The sequence below is a fragment of the Pterocles gutturalis genome, unplaced genomic scaffold (assembly GCF_000699245.1).
Source record: "Pterocles gutturalis isolate BGI_N339 unplaced genomic scaffold, ASM69924v1 scaffold43332, whole genome shotgun sequence".
Taxonomy (NCBI): Eukaryota; Metazoa; Chordata; class Aves; order Pterocliformes; family Pteroclidae; genus Pterocles; species Pterocles gutturalis.
The window spans coordinates 3,558-22,179 of NW_010117028.1; the positions used below are offsets into that span (position 1 = coordinate 3,558).

The 18,622-nt window shown below is 37.7% G+C and overlaps 1 protein-coding gene across 1 annotated transcript; it reads right to left on the reverse strand.

The window, feature by feature from the left end:
* Positions 1-97: 97 nt before the first annotated feature.
* Positions 98-18,289, reverse strand: LMBRD1 (LMBR1 domain containing 1). The gene is made up of 4 exons (XM_010075672.1): positions 18,125-18,289; positions 14,779-14,857; positions 708-799; positions 98-543 (listed from the first exon to the last, which is right to left on the reverse strand). Exons 1-4 carry the CDS (start codon positions 18,218-18,220, stop codon positions 424-426), a joined length of 387 nt encoding a protein of 128 aa, XP_010073974.1. The 5' UTR covers positions 18,221-18,289; the 3' UTR covers positions 98-423.
* Positions 18,290-18,622: the final 333 nt, after the last annotated feature.

Here is an 18,622-nt window from a genome sequence, read left to right on the forward strand (position 1 = left end):
CTCATCCAAATCTTTCTGGCAATGTTTGTACCAAGTGTTTTGCAGGATTTTAGCTAGTTTTATTTATAAGCTTGAATAAAAAAAGCCATACAAGTTAGGTATGAAAGTATTTTAAGAAAACCTAAGTTAACAGAAAAACATGATCAATTATGAAATAGTTACACCAGCTCATCAGAAAGTTACATATACATTTGATCATAAAACCATATTTTCTATATATTATTTAAACCGAGCTTCAATAGTTGTTCTGATACAACAGTGATACTCAAAAAGTGACATTCAGTTTTTCACCCCTTTAGTGAGTACACTTATTTCCTCTATTTCTACAGGTGCAAGGATGCTCATTTGGATACCAATTCCACATGGGTATAACTTTCAACATAATTTTACATTACATTTTCCCATCTTGAAGGCAAAAGGCTATCAACGGTAATAAACAGACAGTTCATCATCACTCATGTCTGAATCATCTTCATCCACTTCACCTTCAATGACTGATTTCTTGCCTTTGCAGCATGAAACAATTAACCCAATTAAAAAGACCTGCAAATTCAAAATAAGTTGCAAAAGTTATTATTATTCAATTAAGGGACATACAGGGCAAATATATTAAAATGAAATGGCAGTGTCATGACGCAAATGATTCAATGACAGCTACTGTAAGTTATCTAACTTATTCAGTGATCTCTATAATCAAAAGTACTTACTGCAATGAATGCCCAATTCCCAAAGTAATAGGCAGCACTGAAGAACCAAAATTTATGAAGAAAGAGGTATGTCCGCGTAACAATACACTGATCTAAAAGGAAAGCAAATAGTACTGATTAACAGAAGAAATAAAAATCAGGCAATGCCAATTTATGGGTTAATAATTCAACAGTTTTGGAGTATTCAGCTCTGAAGAACAATTATACTCCATGAAATCAAATCTACTCTCTTCTACCAAGAAGGCACTCAGGAGGGATTTCTGTTATTATGGGAGAGTGAATGTGAAAACAGATAGCACTATGCTAAGACTTACACAGTAACACCACTACTGTTGGGTACAATTTCTCCTACGGATGTGTCCATTCTGTTCTGACAGATCCTAGTTACTTCCCATTTTAGATAAACCGCAGCCATAAGGAGGAAATACAAAGCAGATTCTGTATTAAAACACATTTCAGTACTTTGAAAAATGTTTCTTTACCGGGATTGTATAAGTTTTGTAAAAAACAAAGTCAACTACAACGTTGAGTCAGGCAAAAAAATCCCCACTACATACTGGGTTTTTTGTCACCTGACAGTACTGGTTAAATCTTGCTCCTTCTCTAACACCGTAAATACAGCCACATCTGAAAATACTACTTCAGTTTTCTTTTCCTTTGAAGCAGCAGATTTTAACAGAAGTAAGAATCAAATTGTCAAGGCATTTTTAAGACTGTGGACAGGGAACATTCAAGGCTTGTATGTGACACTGAGCCTATGACACTCGGGAGGTCGTGTCAGAGGGCAGCCAGCAGGACACACAAGCCAGCTGACGTCTCTGCAGTGTAAGAAGGGGTGCAACAAGTTCACCCTAACATATAACATCTCTTTTTCTCATTTACTATGCTCTGAACCCCACCTAAAGCCCATTTCAGAGCAGAAATTGGTATCTAAACAAATTTGAATGTAAACAATTTGAATGCTAGAGAAAGTAAGCAACCCAGAATTTTCCTGTTCCTCCCTCAATTCCTACCCCAGATTTGGAAACACCCCCTAGGTGCCGCTGAAGGAGAGACTTCCCACCTCCTAAAGTGGTGAGTGATGTGCTGCTGCTTATTTAATTTAACTTTTAGCAGCCATCTAAAAAAACTAACAATCAGTTTCTGAAGGTAAATATTTTATTTAAAGATTCAACATAACAAGTAGATAACTACTGTTTTACCAGTACCACAGACTACAGCTCACTACCTCCTGGGGAGAGAAAAAGTGAGGAGTTAAGGATAGGTCTTTTTCAGGAAGGTCTGCTGCTTGACCTTGCCAAGATGATTCCCTCCAAACTCAATCCCTAGAATGACTGTATCTAAACAGAGAAACAATTCCACTCCTTCAACAGTTCTCCAATGACTTATACTTGATAAAACCAACAGAATAATTCAAAATACCAAATTAAATACTACATTATGATTTCTGGAATCTATTACACAGTATCAGCAGTCAAAAAAAGAAGTTAAACAGGGATTTCACAACTACTAGACACAAGGGGTACAACACATAACTAGGCACATTCTACAGATAATTAAAGCACAAAACAACTTAATTACAGAAAGTGCATTTCTCCACTAAAACATACAAGGAAGGAATCTGGCTGAACTAATCCTTCCTAGTTTTCCAGGCTAAACTCAGTTACACAGCAAAACCTGATTTCTGCCCCCACTGTTAACACCAGCTAATAGTACTTACCCCACAAAAGAGAAAAAAAAATGTCAAGTAGCACACCACTCACAACACTCCATGCTAGCATGACACATCCATAGAAAAGGTGAAGTTTCTGATAAAGTAAGAAATGCCAATAAAGTGAAGATGCTCCATAATTGCAGATAGTATTGTCAACACCATCTGCAGCTCTCCAGCTGCTTACTTGAATTAAAAAACAGCTAAAAGACTTTCAGATGGCTCTCTACAGTAATTTGAATAGATGATGGTAAATATTTTAGAACAGTTTGACCTTGAGAAAGTGTTTCTATGGAATGTGTCACCAGTTCAGCCAACCAAATTTCAGTTATTCCTTCTGAACTAAGATCTTACCAAATGACATTTTTAACTAACTTATGCCTCCATATGACATAATTCAGAGTAAGTTATAATGAATAACCAGAATTAAGATAACGATTTGTTACCCAGAATGATCTTTGTGATTATTGCTGACATATCTTGATCATTTGGGACAAAAGTACATGTGGAAAGCTACCAAGCCTCCTATACTGAACTGCCCCCACTTCAAGAATAGAGCATATTACATACTGCTGACCAAGCAAAGCAAAACAGCCAGGATTCAAGACAAAACAAATTTTTAAACAAAGGATGACAAGCACTAATAGCCACAACTCGCTGAGGAGTCAAATATCTTTTTATTTCAAGTCCACTGGTGAATTAGAAGATCCTTAAGCTCAATGTACTAATATTTTTAAACAAAGGCTTCTTCCAAGAAGCAGATAAGCTAGTTTAAGATGAATTACCAGGATAAACAAAGATGTTGATAAACAAATCTTAAAGTCTAAAAAGTTATTTCTTGCACAGAAAACTCAAATTATGAGAGCTTATTTACAGATAATGCAGCCTGCCTCTCATGCCTCTCAGAATACAGCAAGTTTTCACAAAAGCATATGGAAGGAAATGATTTCTTAGGGAAGAGCTACAAACTGTTATGAACAATGCCATTTAAAGACACTGGCATTCTCTGGGAGTCAATACTGAGGTGCCTACTTATTTTACCTCTTCATTAATGAACTGGACAATGAAACAGATTACATCCTCTGTAAGTCTGCAGATCAGACTGGGGAGAAGTGGGGAGCAGAGGCCCAACACGCTACATGGTAAGATTCAGAGGGAGCCTATTTTTCCAGCCCCTTGAAATAGTCCTCGAAGTTTAACAGAGACAGAAGTCCTGTACCTGGAATAACGGGACACTAAGCATCAGTACAGGCTGAGGGTTGACCAGATACAATGCACCTTCACAGAAATCACTTCGTGTCCCAGTAGACAAACAGAACACGTAGTTACCAGTGCTCATCTGCAACTCAAAAGTGTAACTGAACACCAGGCTCCACTAACACGAGTTCAGCCAACAGGTCCAGGGTAATGATCACTTCCTCCTATTCCTACTGGAACTGCATCTGCAACAGTGCCATTCTGGGCACCCCAGTCAGAAAGAAGCATTAATATACTGGAACAAGTCCAGTGGAATACCTGCAACAGCTAGAGAACATCACAAACAAGGAAGATGTGTTTGTTCATCTTGGAGCAAAGGTGCTTGCAGGTGTGTCTTACTGCTACCTCTGCTGGCTAGTGGGGACCTACAAAACACAGGGCGAGCTTCTTCCTAGACCTGCACAACAAAAGGACAACAGATGACAGAGTTGCAGCAAGAAATATTCCTATTGGATAACAGGAGACATTTGACCATCAGCATGGTTAAACACTGAAGCAGGCTACCCAAAGAGGTTTCAGAATCTACATCTGTGGAGACATTCACAACTGGATGGAGCTGAGCAACCTGCTCTCCTAGACCCTGCTGGAGGGTTGGACCAGACTAGCTCTTGAGGTCCTGTGCATGCTCAAAATCATTACAATTCACCTTACATGAAAGCAGAGAAAGACAACACAGATAGACCTAACACTAAACATGGCCTTTTGGATGGAAAACCCAAACTGAGAATAAGAATGTTATCCACAGACAGATGAAGTTTACATGCCCAATTTCAAGCAGAACCTAGTTTTACTTAAAATACACTCAAAACCACTTCCAAGGGAAAACCTGCAGCTTTACCGAGCCAGAATGGATAAGCATTTCATATTCCCAATCCTAAAAGCACCGAAGGTATCCAAGAACACTGTTTCCTATGGCCCTGCTGCCCATCATTCAAAAGCTGTGTTGCAGAAAGCAGCTACTGCTTGCACTCCAACTTGCAACTTAAGCTTCAAGAAAGGGTTTGATGTGTTTATAAACTTAAATTATATATCACATTCTGAAAGGTTTGAGAAGTCACCTGGGAAAGTGTAATTAAGGGGAAAACCGCATTTCTTCCTTCAAGACATTACTTATGGTCCTGCATCTGGTGTGTGGCCCAACTCTGTTTAAATCATCTAGCTTGAACAGGAACATTTATATGGGATGCTGGTTAATGCACATCTCTGGTACCTCAGATGCAGCAGTACTTCAACAGCTGTGACATCTTAAACACATTATTTCTTTTGTTGATTTCCAGATATTATTTCTCATTGTACTACTGAGATACGATGACACACTTATTTTACTATTTCCTGCCATTCCCGTATGCTTCTTTTTGATCATGGGACTTAAGACAAGCAGCATCTTCTATCACAGAATGAAAAACACTCCTACAGGCCAAGTCAGTTCTACATTACAATAAAACAAGTAAACTGCCTCTAAATTGTTTTTTTTTTAAATGCACATATTTTCTTACTATGGCTTTCCTGTAAAGCTAAAATGCATTTTGACAAATAGAGTAAACTAGAGTAAGAACAGCTGGCTTTGGATGCTGTAACTTGCAGAACACAGCTGGATAGATGACTACTAATCACCTTCTAAAATGTCATCTGGCACTTACAAGTAGTATCAATATCAATGTTTTTCTCTGACAGTGTATCAGTATTTGAAACAAAGTGTGAAAAACTAGGATTCCTATGAACTGAGCAGGTACAGGGCAAAGATTTCAAGTTTGAAAGTGGCCTCAGAGAAACATGCCTTTATTTACTAGAAACAAAACAACAGCTGAATATGAAGACGCCTTGGGATTATTTTACCTGAAAGACCTATGATAGCAAAGGTTTTACTGGATGGCAGAATGATTCCCAGATAGCTATGCCCCTTAAGCAACTAAGGTCAACTAAGGACACTGACAAAGCCTTGTTATTGTTATAATGGCAATATTTTCTTTGCAGCAATATATGTAATGCTTTCCCAAACTTCAAAATAAAATTAACTTCTTAATTTGATATCTCACTTTGGACAAGAGAACTGTTGTAGCTCAGACCACTTATGAAAGACTACAGAAATGTGTAAGACAAGGATTGGCTACATGTGGCTACAGAGGACACAGAATAAAAGTCCAATTATTTAATTTTGTCCTGCAATTCAACATTTCACTAGGAACAGGAAGATCATGTAAACAGTTATCATCAATTTATAGCAATCAAACTGACCAAAAAAAGAGCTAAGTAACTTTGCCTGTACAAAGCAATGGCATGAAGAAGTTAATGGCTCACAAAAAACCATGACACTTCAACTAGGTAATAAACCAAGTGACACCTAATGGTGTAAGACCCATACAACCATATTCATCACTGCATAATGTCCAATTACTTTCTCTCAAGAAGCAATGACACTTCCATTTCTAGCATAAATATCTGCCAAGTGATCAGAATCCCTTATAACCATCAGAGGGAAGGAGTGCTACAGTACTGTAAGCAATCTTGAGACACATGTACTGTTTTTCTTAAAAAAATTCAAATACAAAACAGGGGAAATAAGCAGAAAGTAATAAAATTTAGAAAGAAATACTCTGATCGAGACTCAAGCTTTGAGACAGAACATGGACTCTTTTCTGGTTCTGGCTTTGGTCACATCAAAGTGTTCAGATGAACAAGAGAAAATAAGAGTCAGGAGTCTTCAGATATTAGCAGGTATATCAACAGGTTTGTAATTACAAGTTTCCCTTTTGCATCTTGCAACTTAACATCTTCATCCATATTTCACTAAGTGTATAGGTCACTCCAGGATTTCCAGCTTCCACAGAAGTTTAAGATTATATTTCAAGTATCATTTCCACAGCTTTCTCTGGAAACAGATTCATGGAGTGGCAGTAACATCCACGTCCAGACACAAATGCGCTATTCCTTTCTTTTCTGTTGGTCAAACAGGGGAAAAAAAATGATTATGTTCTCAGTGGCCCGTTAGGCAGCAGTTTCTACAAAAGTGTTTTTCCTCATTCTTTCTGTTTGAGCACATCCCCACTTGTTCCATATTCTCTGCTGTTATATACACACACACACATATATACACACACAAAATTAATACTAGCTTCATTCAGCTGTTGAGTCTGTCTTTGCATTTCACAACCCAGCCCCTCTGCTGCTGCTTCTCTGGTTTCACTAGCTAAAATCCATCTACTACACAAAGCTTTTACAATTTTCAGTTTGTGGCATCCCATACCAGCGATCTCTTTACCTCAGCTAACGCTTTCCAGAAATTTCTCAAACCTTCAAGTTGTCACTCTTTCAGCTTTCACAATAATGGGAGTATTATAGAGCTTCACCAACACTTGCCTCAAGGTTAATTAAATTTGCACAATAAATTTAACACCTTTGACCCTTTATGAGGCTGAAAAGCATGCTGGAAAACATACTACTGGAACTGGTTCATTTGCATATAGCAAGGATCTGAAAACATTTCCCAACTGGTCGTATGTAGCTACAATATCTCCCCATTTAAAGAAATGTCAATCACTAAGCTTCCAGCATTTCAAGCTGAGAGCGCTTTCAAGTACTACAGTGCACTACAGAAGCAGGAGTATCAAATCACTGAGATGTTAAACAATAGTTCGCAGCTACCTAAAACTTAAATTAGGTCTAATGTGCAAGCACAAAAAGCTGCCTGCTGCTTCATCCCAGCTGTTTGGTGTTTTTGGAAGTAGTAGTTCAATGGCACCTAAAAGTTCAAAAACCTACCTTATTCAACAGGAGCTACTCAGTAGCTTTGAAATCAAATCCTGCCAAAGGAAAAGATTTGGTAGGCTAAGGGGTAGCCAGGAACTTGGAAACGAGACACCAGTGAGGAACCTGGAAAAACTATTTGGGACAAGCTACCATTCAGAAGGCAAACTCTGCTTTTTTCCAGTGACTCAAGCTACAGATAAGCTGCATCCAATATCTGCTAATCAAACCCAACCTGATATAGAGCTAGAGAGACAGAAAATGATGTAAGCCATGGGAATCAGTCCAGCTTTATACTAACAGTCAAATTTAAATAAAGTGGCATGTACGAACAGGAAATACAGGAGTTAGTTCTAGAAAGAAGGTACTAGATCTTACAAACAAGCAAGCACAAACAAACTTTAGCTAAACATAAGCAAGAGTTTTCACCACTTTCCTCTATACATTCAAAGAGCCTATCAGTCCTTTTTGCCATTTTAAATTTGGAGTTCATCCTAGCACAGCTATGGCACTACAATGGAAAACTGCATCCAGCTATAAGGCTTCCATTTGAGCCTGGTTACAGCGAATCTGAGAGAATGCCAAGATTTGCATGTATTAACAGACTAGAAGAAAACCATTTAATAAGATTCAAAGAGCGAAACCTGTTAATCTCATTTCTCAGAAGTTTAAAGGATGACTTGATTTTAATGTTTATTAAATACCTTCAAGTGGAAAAAATACTAATGCTACAAGGCCATGCGTATAGTGAGGATGTACAGCATGAACCAATGACTAAAACCTGAAGCTATGTTAATTCCAGAGATAGTGTCCTTTTTCTACAGGGAAGCAATAAACCATTGGATCAACCTGCAGAGGGAAAAAAGCGTTCTCTGTGGTTTTGTTGAAACTAGATACCTTTTGAAACACTACGTACAATTTAGGTTAATTACGAACACTGGCCAATTGCATTTGCACGCAAGCCATAAAATTGCTGTTTCTTGCCTTTAAACCACTGACTTAAACTTGAACTTCTACAGGAGATGTTTTCCAAGTCTCCCTTGAACATCTTATTTTTAAGTAACTATAGGCAACATTTCTTATTTTCAAGACACATCTATTGATAAACTTCAAAGGCAATACCCTGGGGATGAACATGGATGCAAGATTCCAGATAGCAAGCAGTCAATGGACAGCATAACCTATAATTTTTGTTCTAATTAAAACACCTTCCATCAGCTACATGCCGCATTCTCCAGTATCAGCTTGGTTACGAGCTTCAGCTTACACTAGTTCAGAATTCTCCTTCAAACTACATTACACCACTTGACCTTCAATGATACCCTAATTTTTATCATATCCTTTCTATTTGCCTCATACTCTCTTTAGCTGACCACTTCAGAAAGATGTCTGTCCTGTGCGAGAAAGATTCATTGTCTTTAGCTGACCAGAAAGATGTCTGTCCTGTGCGAGAAGGGTTCATTGTCTTTAGCTGACCAGAAAGATGTCTGTCCTGTGCGAGAAGGATTCATTGTCTTTAGCTGACCAGAAAGATGTCTGTCCTGTGTGAGAAGGATTCATTGTCTTCCCCATCCTGAGACCATGCTACATGGAAAAGAATTGGAGGACAGGGAGAAAGAAGATACTTTAACAGAGTGATCTTGACCTCTTAATATCCTTACACCGAGCAGCTCATATTCTATCCTTAGACCGAAGTATTTATAGCCAGCTACCACTCAAAGAAGCATTTGACAAGGTAGGGCAAGTTTCAGTGCTGGAATGCCTTACTTATTCTCTGGAGAACAAAGACAGTTACGACTATATACTAAAGAGTCCAACTTAAAAGACCCAGTGCCAAATTCTTTTAAATAAGAAGTTGGGTGTGAATTAGTGATTTTCTCATTAATGATGCTCTGAAAACAATGGCTTCCTTCCCATCCTTTCCCATCTTTTGCCTCCTTCAGACACAATTTACGATATAACTGACTCTAATCCAGTCAGGCTTCCTTCTCACAGTTCAGACAGGATTTGCCCAGTCCAAGGTCATTCATCCAACCTAGGTGCAGGACATGTCCTTGGCAGTGAAAAAGACCATCTTCATGAATTGATCCTTTATAATTCTATTGGGCAATCCGTATTTGAAGATGGACATCTGTATGCGGCTTCAGCAGCTGTAGTTACATCAGTTTTCTGCATGGCTGTTCTTGAGCACATTATGCAGTGAATTCATCAACAGTCTAAAAGAGAATCTGATTACACCAGCAGAAGCAGCTCCCAACATTTCACTGAAAATATTTCCAATACATATTGTAATTAATACTTCTCAATGATGAAGAGATTTGGTGGTACTGCTATTTATAGAGAGGCCTTCTTTTGGTAAGAGAATTGCCTTTATTAAAAGGCATTGTGTAGACAAAATCTTGGTAGGTTTTTTACTCAGAGGGGTTCTTACACTGAGTTGATTACTTTCTCTTGAGAATGGGCACATACCCCTCAATCCTTTGTAAAGAGCTTGAACTTATTCCAAAGTACTGATAATATCAGAGCAACTCACTTTACTGTTAGGCTTAAATCCAACAGGCAATAGAACTAGTATATAGATCCAAGAAGAGAATATCTAATTGCTTTACTGTTAAACTTCATTTAACATTTTGGACTGTTTAGTAAATCCAGTTTCTTCTCTCTTCAGTTTTGATCTCTTGGAGGGACAAGAGGCAGTTCAGAGCAGCTCATATCTGTCCATAGTGGTGGGGTGTAGAAAAAAGTGTAGCAATTGATGCTTCTCTAACTGCATGTCTAGAAGCAATGTACTACAGGAGAAGATCTATGGCACCCTTCACTACTCATACTATTTATAGCTGCCAAACAGAGCTTTCCGCAGTCAAACCGCACCATTGTGCTTATTTATATTGAGTTCTCATTACTACAGAGGACTTCAATAGTGTTAGATGTAAGTATTCAGTGTAAAGTACTAGTAAGGTCGCTCAGTAAAGTAACATGAAAATGGATAAAGTCCTTGCTAAAAACCTCATTTAGGCTTTTTGTGAAGCATTTTATAACTTTGCAAATTAATTCATTTAAAACAACCATCTAGAAGTGGTAATCTACGGTCATAAGATACTTAATAAAAAATTAATAATATTAAAGGTTCCGAGCAACTTGCTTGTGCTTTCACTTTGCGTGCCTCCTGGATTTCTCTTAAGGAGAAACAAAGAATCTGCTCCTGTTTCAGCATTCATATTTGGCTTTCCTTTCCAGCTTGAGTAATGTCTCCATCTAGTCTTTATTCAGGCTAAAACAAAGTGTGAAGTCTTGCACTTGCAGATTTCCAGGTGACAGGAGAGTCCTACAAGGCACAAATCTAATTAGTGCAGTAAGTCCTGCTCAGTTCAAAGCCTTAGAAGTGGAGATAACTTCTTTCTTTCCCACTTGACATGCAGTTGGAGTCAGTGCAGGTCTACACAAAAGGCCCGGCAGACAGACTGCAGCCTGCATTTAGCAGGCCTCAGGTAAGGCTCATTTGCCCAACTAAGGAAATAAACGGCCCCCCAAGTCAAGGGGGATTCATAGCAGGTTCTGCATTTAAAGTAAATGATGTTTCAAAAACAGCTTGCATTGTTTTTCCTGGTCTAGAAAGAGGCAGATAGGGCTTATCAGACCTCATAACTAAGGTTGGGAAAAGCCTTGTATACAAGCTTGCAGCTGAGTCATTGCTCATTTACATTAGTTCTCACTAACCTGTTTAACTAAACCTATACGAAGTTGTCAAAGCATTAGTCCAGCTGCAACAGTCTTAATCACATAATTGAACTCCTTTGCTTGACCTTATGCTCAACTGAACTGTGGATCCAGCAGTTCTGACGCCATTAGTCCTTGAAAACAATGATCAGATGAGGTCTTTGCCCAACCCTATTGAACACGGAAAACTAATGCCTCTTTTGCCTATAACAAACACATTATATTTGCTGCTACAAAATACTATTTAAAAAGCTTTTTAAAAGTCTGTGTTAAGCAGAACACAAGCTTTTTGTGAAAGATCTTTAAATGCAACCAAGAAAAGGTACTTGACTGAGTTATAAGATGTAGCCTGCTCTACTACTTTTTGGCTTCGGTTGTCTGTTCCATGCAGTTATGCTATCACGGCCTCTGGCACTCAGCCTAAAGCAGATTCACCTCCTGCATGCCAGGAGTAAACAGAGACAAGCTTTGCTGCATGGAAGCAGATAATATAATGTTAAAACCCCACAAATTATATACTTCTTCATAAATACCTAAGCATGTTTTTTTTATAAGATTATATTTTAACTGACTTACATTTCTTCAGAAAGTGTAACAGCCCTTTTCATCAAGCCAAACACTGGTTTGAAATACATATATAAAAACCACTGCCCATTACAGCCTGAAGTTTTAACAATACTGAAGTTTTTGAGAGCATTAGCTGCTACTAGATGATCAGTTCAGGTCCCTCCTACCATCTCAGAAAAAATATACTTATTTACACTAAGTAGAGATCATATATACAACATCTGAGTATTCAATAGAACAGAGCAATCTGCTATAAGCTTATCTATCAGCACAGCCATTAAAAGGTATTAGTTTGTTTTAAGTTTAAGGAAAAACACCTGTTAGAATTAATCCAGTTTAAATAAAACAAAATAAACTGTTAAAAAGGCAAATCAATATTTACATTTAGTTCCAGTTCAGTGGTTTACATAAGGTAAAGACCTAGTACCAGAGAAGTAAATGAAAACTACAAGTGCATGGCCAACCTTTATCTTAACTTGAAGTTAGTTGCATCTATTTTTGCTGTGTCAAGTATCCTTAAAAAAAAAAATAAGTTGTATTTAAAAATCTAGTTCCTACCTTCAAAAGAAGTTTCACTTGTCAGCATACTCTATCTGATCACAGAGCTTCAGAGTGGCATCTACAAGTTATTTTCATTAGCTTTCATTATCAGGAATTAAAAATGGAAGGTATTCCAAGGTGAGCTTCACATTTCCACTGTCTAAAATTGACTGGAAGAAACAGTGAATGAAGTGTATTCACTAATGCAATGTTTGGGTTGGTTTTTTTGTTTGTTTGGTTGGTTTTCTGGGGGTTTGTTTTGTTTTGTTTTTTTAAAGTTGAGCATTACAAAAGAAAATTTTCTTGCATCTATAAGAACACTTAATGGCCTGACTGTATCTGTAATTAACAGAACTCCACTACAGCCTTGTGATCACATTCATGTTTAGATTTAAGAAATGTCCATCTTCCACTTACAGCAGGCTAACACAGGACAGCATATCAATACTTTCTCCATTTCTTCCCTATTAAGAAAGGAGAACACGACTCAAAGATACCCAGTACAACACCACATGCTAATGATGGCACACCAAAGCCATCACTTACACAGGCCAACTCTTGTGTTCAGCACAACAGAACTCTAGTTTTAAGCATCAACTATATTGTTTCCATTGATCAAAGCAAATTGGGGAAAAAAAAAAAAATCACACAACATATTCAAAGTACTCAAAAAATATCACCAAGAACAGGTGGTATTTAGGAAGTTTCAGTCCAACCACAGTTCCTACAATTAAGCAACCAAGTGTGAGGAAATCAGCCTACTTGAATTCCTCCCAGGGAAGTCAAGACTAATAAGCTGATCAATGCCAGTGAGTATATTCTTCTCCCAGCAAATACTAGCCAAGCTGAGAAGCTGTTTAGTAGAAAAAAAGATCTGTACAACCTGCTCTAAGTGATCTCATTTTGAAAGATGAGAGATTTTGCTCTTCTAAACTCTGCCACAGAACTTCCTATTTTTAAATCACAAAATATAGCAGCTTCCATGCGAATTGAACGACTACGTTTGTCAAAATATCCAAACACTTGAAACTGCATTAAGTCTAAAAATAATAGTCATCAAAAATAAAGGTGGATGAATTATTTATTTCAAGTATTGGGGAGACAAGAGAAAAATCCATCCCCACTGGGAAATGAGATGAACCACTAGGAATAAGACTAACACCTATATACTAAATTTTAAGATGAGTCTAAATACAAGGGAACCACCTTGCAAAAGACACCACAGCCTGAGAGACTGGGAACAAAGAACTAATGGTCTAGTTATTTCCACTAGTACAAAAACAGTTCAAAATTACATCTTTCCCAACAACATAAGTAGGAAGAAAACCTGAGGATCTGCTAAGACCTTCTGGAAGCATAGTCTGAATTCAGTAGCTAGATAACACTGATATGAAAATGAGAACACAGGACAACTATTTATCTTTTCAATCAATTAGTGATCACTGTGAAGCCTTTTCCTATGTATATAAACACATACATAGTTCAACTCCTCTTTATACAGCGTAGCTGAAAGTTTGCAAGAGTGAGAACAACCAAGAGCTTCAGGCAAAAAAAATCTGGACCATTCTGAAGGCCATAAATCTTTTGCTAAAGATCAATTTCTTAAACAAGAGACCAAAGCAATCAATAAAATTGATAAACAGTAGTGCAATGGCTAGTGCAATTCACACCACAAAAATTGTATGCAGAGGGAAAGGAAGGTGAAAGCCAACATTGTAAAAAAGAAATCCAGCATGATTTCAATAGCTTGTTTTTCTTAATGAAACGAGACTAAAACTCATTCTCAGTTTTAGTCAAGTTTCAGAGGAATAAAGATGCAATAAAATGCTACCATTCTCTCTCTCAAAAAAAAAAATAGACATAGATGGAAAGTCAAGGAAAGCTCCACAGTTAGTTATCTGCATGCTAGTCACTACTCACAGCTCCAAAACATCCACAATACATCTTCTGGTCAAAAATGGATGGTTAACAACACAGACGAGCAAGAATTATATTGGATGTTACAGTGAATGGCAAATTAAGAGGATTACATGAAAATAGTAAAAGACTTCAAGTTCCATTGGTACTGTTGCTCATGGAACAGTTCATATTTACAACTTAATATAAGTGGCAGAATCCGCCATCTGTCAAGTCGCCCTGAGAATGTTCTCAGGAAAACTAATATCTGAACTTGTGAAATTGAATAAAATACTTCTCTGCATATTTGTATGATAAACATGTACACTGAAGTGACACTTCAGATCCTAAACTATTCACTAGGTAGGGTTTATTTTTAAGGTCTTCTACATACATGTTAAAGCAAATGGGAGACTTTTAAAGTTAACTGGAATGCATTATTACACATGGTTTCTACTAGAAATAGTAATTTCTTCAGATTAATTAAATAAACTGTAAGCAAGCTGTTTTCTGGACATAGCTATAGATCAAAGCTACATCTTAGACCACAGCAAATCAAAGCCATGAAGAGACTGAGCTGCTTATTACAGCTGAGCATGCGCATATAACAGGAAATACAAGAAATTAAATTTATCTTACCTTCAGGTGCATCTGCATCACAGTCTTTAGATACAAATGTCGTCACATTCCTTGTCTGGCCATCCATTGTCTTATTACTCTGTTATAAATATGGAAAATTAGTACATTAGTCTACCAGCAATGTTCTTCCGTACATAATGACAGTCCCTGAAACAAAAGGCATCTCACAATACATTCTTCATTTCATAAAAAAAGCTTTGACAAACCTCTTACAATATTCAAAGGGATTAAGATTGTTTTTGAACAGCATACGCAGAGTAAACTATAAGTTGTACAACATCAACATCTCTAAATATGCTTTTATTTAGAAAAAGTTAACAGTTTGGGTTCTTTTTGAAGACTCATGAAAAATAAAAGCTTCGTATCTGAAATTAAACCTTTTAACTGTGCATAAAATGAATCTGGAATTCAATTTTGGTGATGAAGACACCATGGAAGTGTTAGGCTTGCATAATGATACCAAATACAGTTTACTGCAGGTCTAAAAGCCAGACGACAGTATCCGATATACTTAGATAGCCGAAGTGGAGGAAGATGAATTGTGTTGAAGTGAGCTATTGAAAGTCCAAATATTCTTGTTTCTGTCTTTATGTACCACATCTGTTTTTGAATAATCGGTAAATAATGTTAGCACAGTCCAATGCAAATCCTTTGTACTGCATTGATTTTTTCATAAACTAACTCACTTCAAAAGGTGTCATAGCTACTGTACTTACTTCCACCCTTATTATTTCCTAAACAGGAAGCCCTGTAAAGAAATCAGTAAGGGTCAACACCTTTTCTCCTTCAGGCTGAAAAGACATCCCTTAAAACCTACCAGAAATCAGTACAAGCTGGCACATGAAATTAAATGTTTCTGACAATACTGATAAACTCTGCCAATTAAGTAAACTCAGCTTTCACTGTGAGTATTCAAGAAAAGCAGCCAAGTGCCTACTCTAAAAAGCAGCAGTTTGCATGAACACTTCACTTCATTCCATGCAAACACATGGAAGCATGGAGACCACTACTGCCTTAGGAGAAACTGATCTAAAAGGAGTATCATTAGGCACAGGAATAAGGAACTAAAGTGGAACCAAAAGGAAGAGGACAACACGTAGAAAGAAACAATAGGATAAGAACAGAAAACATGAAATATCAATTATTCAGTGTACATTTAGCAGTGTTCCAGATCCAGGATGCATTCCAGCTTGCTGTCACCTTTACAGCTTACCCTGCTCAGTCTGAGAGTGTTCCTCTTTCAAAAGAACAGCATTATACATTGTACTATTATACAGGGGCATACAAAAAGCACAAAAAAATCAGAATCTTGCCATTTCAAAATTTTGTCTTTGTTATTGCTATTCATTTTAATTTTTAAATAGTAGGAATTTTAAATACAACAAGCAATGATAGCTAGACCTGCAGCTTCCCTTCGATAACATCTATGCTTTTTCCAGGTCTGATATCATGCTTGTTCTCCATGAACACTCCAGTCATTTAATACACCTGACATATCTGGATTCAAACTCTAAATGCATTCCACAAGCTCTGGGCACTGGGGTGTACCTTACAGTCATAAAATCAGCCTCTTTCCTTAGCAACCCTTTCTTCTCTCCTACGCAAGGCAAGACCTTGTAAAGGTCCACTGAAAGTTTTCTACCTTTTCACAAACCAGACATGAAAAAAAATGAAACATGTATTCCTAAACAGAGATACAAAGTAAAGCATTTTATAGTATTAAACCTTCTTAATAAAAATTAAGAATCCTATTTGCCGTGCTAAGAGGAACGGTAATCTGATTAACTCTATCAGCTGAACACCATTTTCATTTTTATGTAGCTAGAATTTCTAACATTCATATTTAAGATTCTTTAATATAATTAGTACTACACAGAGCAAACTACACAAGTATTAAACAAAGCAAAAGTAGTCTTACACAAAGACAACTGAAAGAAAAGAAATAAGCCGGAAGTTATTACTTAGATTAAAAGATAAACTAAAAACTAACAATATTTATTGTAAGACTCAGCAAGAGTTCAGTATCACTTCATCCAGTGAAAGAAAAAAAAATAAATTACACTTTTGCCAGCATAGAATTCATTTCTGCATGCTAGAACTCTTTTAAGCAGGTCCCTGACCAGGCCAAAATCTGCTCTCCTGAGTCCACGTTTGTGATCCCACTATTTGCCTTGTTCACTCCTCTCAGGATTCTGAACTTTAATCTTATGCTCACTGCAGCCAAGACTGCCCTTGATCCCTTTGTTTTCAGCACCAGGTCCAAGACAGCATCTCCCTCTTTCAGCTCCTCAGTTGCCTGCCTCAGGATGTTGTTGTCAGCATACTCCAGAAGCCTCCTGGATTGCTCGTGCTCAATTGTGTTGCTTTTCCATCAGATACCCGGGTGGCTCCTATGAGGATCAGGGACTGTGAACATGAAATTAACTGACAGGTGCTTTAAGGGATCATCTGCTACCTTCTCCTGATCAGACAGCCTGTAGCATACACCCATGCTAACCTGCCCTCTAGTCCTAACCCCTAAACACTCAGCTGGTTTATCCATCCCAAGGCAAAACCCCACGCATTCCCACTGCTCTCTCACGTAATGCTCAGCTGGGCTATGGGCCATCTCAGCCTGTCTCTCTTCGAGCCCACACCTAGCCCCAACAGCACTCCAGCCTATGAGCTACTGCACCATAGCGCTGATCCCGGGGAGACTGCAGACCTGCAACTGCATGCAAACTTCTAACTCCTTTTATCTCCCCTGCTGTCTGCACTAGTATGCAGGCACTTCAGAGGCACCTAAGTTGTGCAGAGACTGATGTTAACCACTTAATTCTCTAGAAGATTTTATAGAACAAGAAGTGCAATGAGTTTCATGAAGTCAGGCAGTCCAAAGTGTCTCATGATTAATTAGCACATCCTCAGCTTCATTCTGATTATCCTCTGCTGTACTAAGTTATCTTTGTCATTTCTCACAGATATGCACATCAAAACTATCAACTGCAGAACAACATTGCCTTCAGTCTATAGACTGTCTCACACACCAAAACTAATCACTGCAGCCACTCAGCAACCTAAGCGTACCAGAACAAACTCTAGTGGAAGCAAGCAGCCGTCTTGGCAAAAGAAGTAAAGCAATACTTAAAGTTTTACACTGTGTGCGGATGATCTAGAAATCAAGTTGTGTTATATACAGTACAATCAGTTTCCAGCTTGTGGATTACCAGGAGACCTTAGGAATAGCTAAAAAACCTGGCTACAAGAGTCGTCAACACTGAGACTGGGCTTGGCTTTAAAAGTTGCTGTAAACAGTACATTTTTGATAAAGAAGATTTTTTTTTTTTTAAAAAGTATGACATCTCACCTGTACCAGGTATTTTTGGCTTCCATACATCACATACTGAGGAGCAAGACTGTAGATCATGTAACTTGTATGAAGAACTATCAGCAGAAGTATCATACAGAGAAACAAGAGTGCTTGAGGTCGAGTTTTTCCTCGTCTAATTTTATAAAGCTGAAAACAGAAAACATGCAAATATTAACAAAACGAAAAAATCTTTTTTTTTTCCCTGAAGATATTTAAAATCCTCTTTAACTCAAGTAACAGCTCTAATTCTACAGACAGAGTGTAAAGCTGCTAAAATTATTCTCTGGAAACTTAATTCCTTAATTCCAATGACTCAAAGCAGGCTCCCAGGTGTTTTTACCTGAACTTCAAAGCACAGCCATTTAACCAAATTAATTGTTTGCATTAATGACCCAAAACATTTATAAACCCACAGTCAGCAGCAAGATTTAAATGGTGTTGCCTATCCTGGGCCTTGGTCTGTCAAAGAACATTGTGTCCTTCAGTCAACGTGAG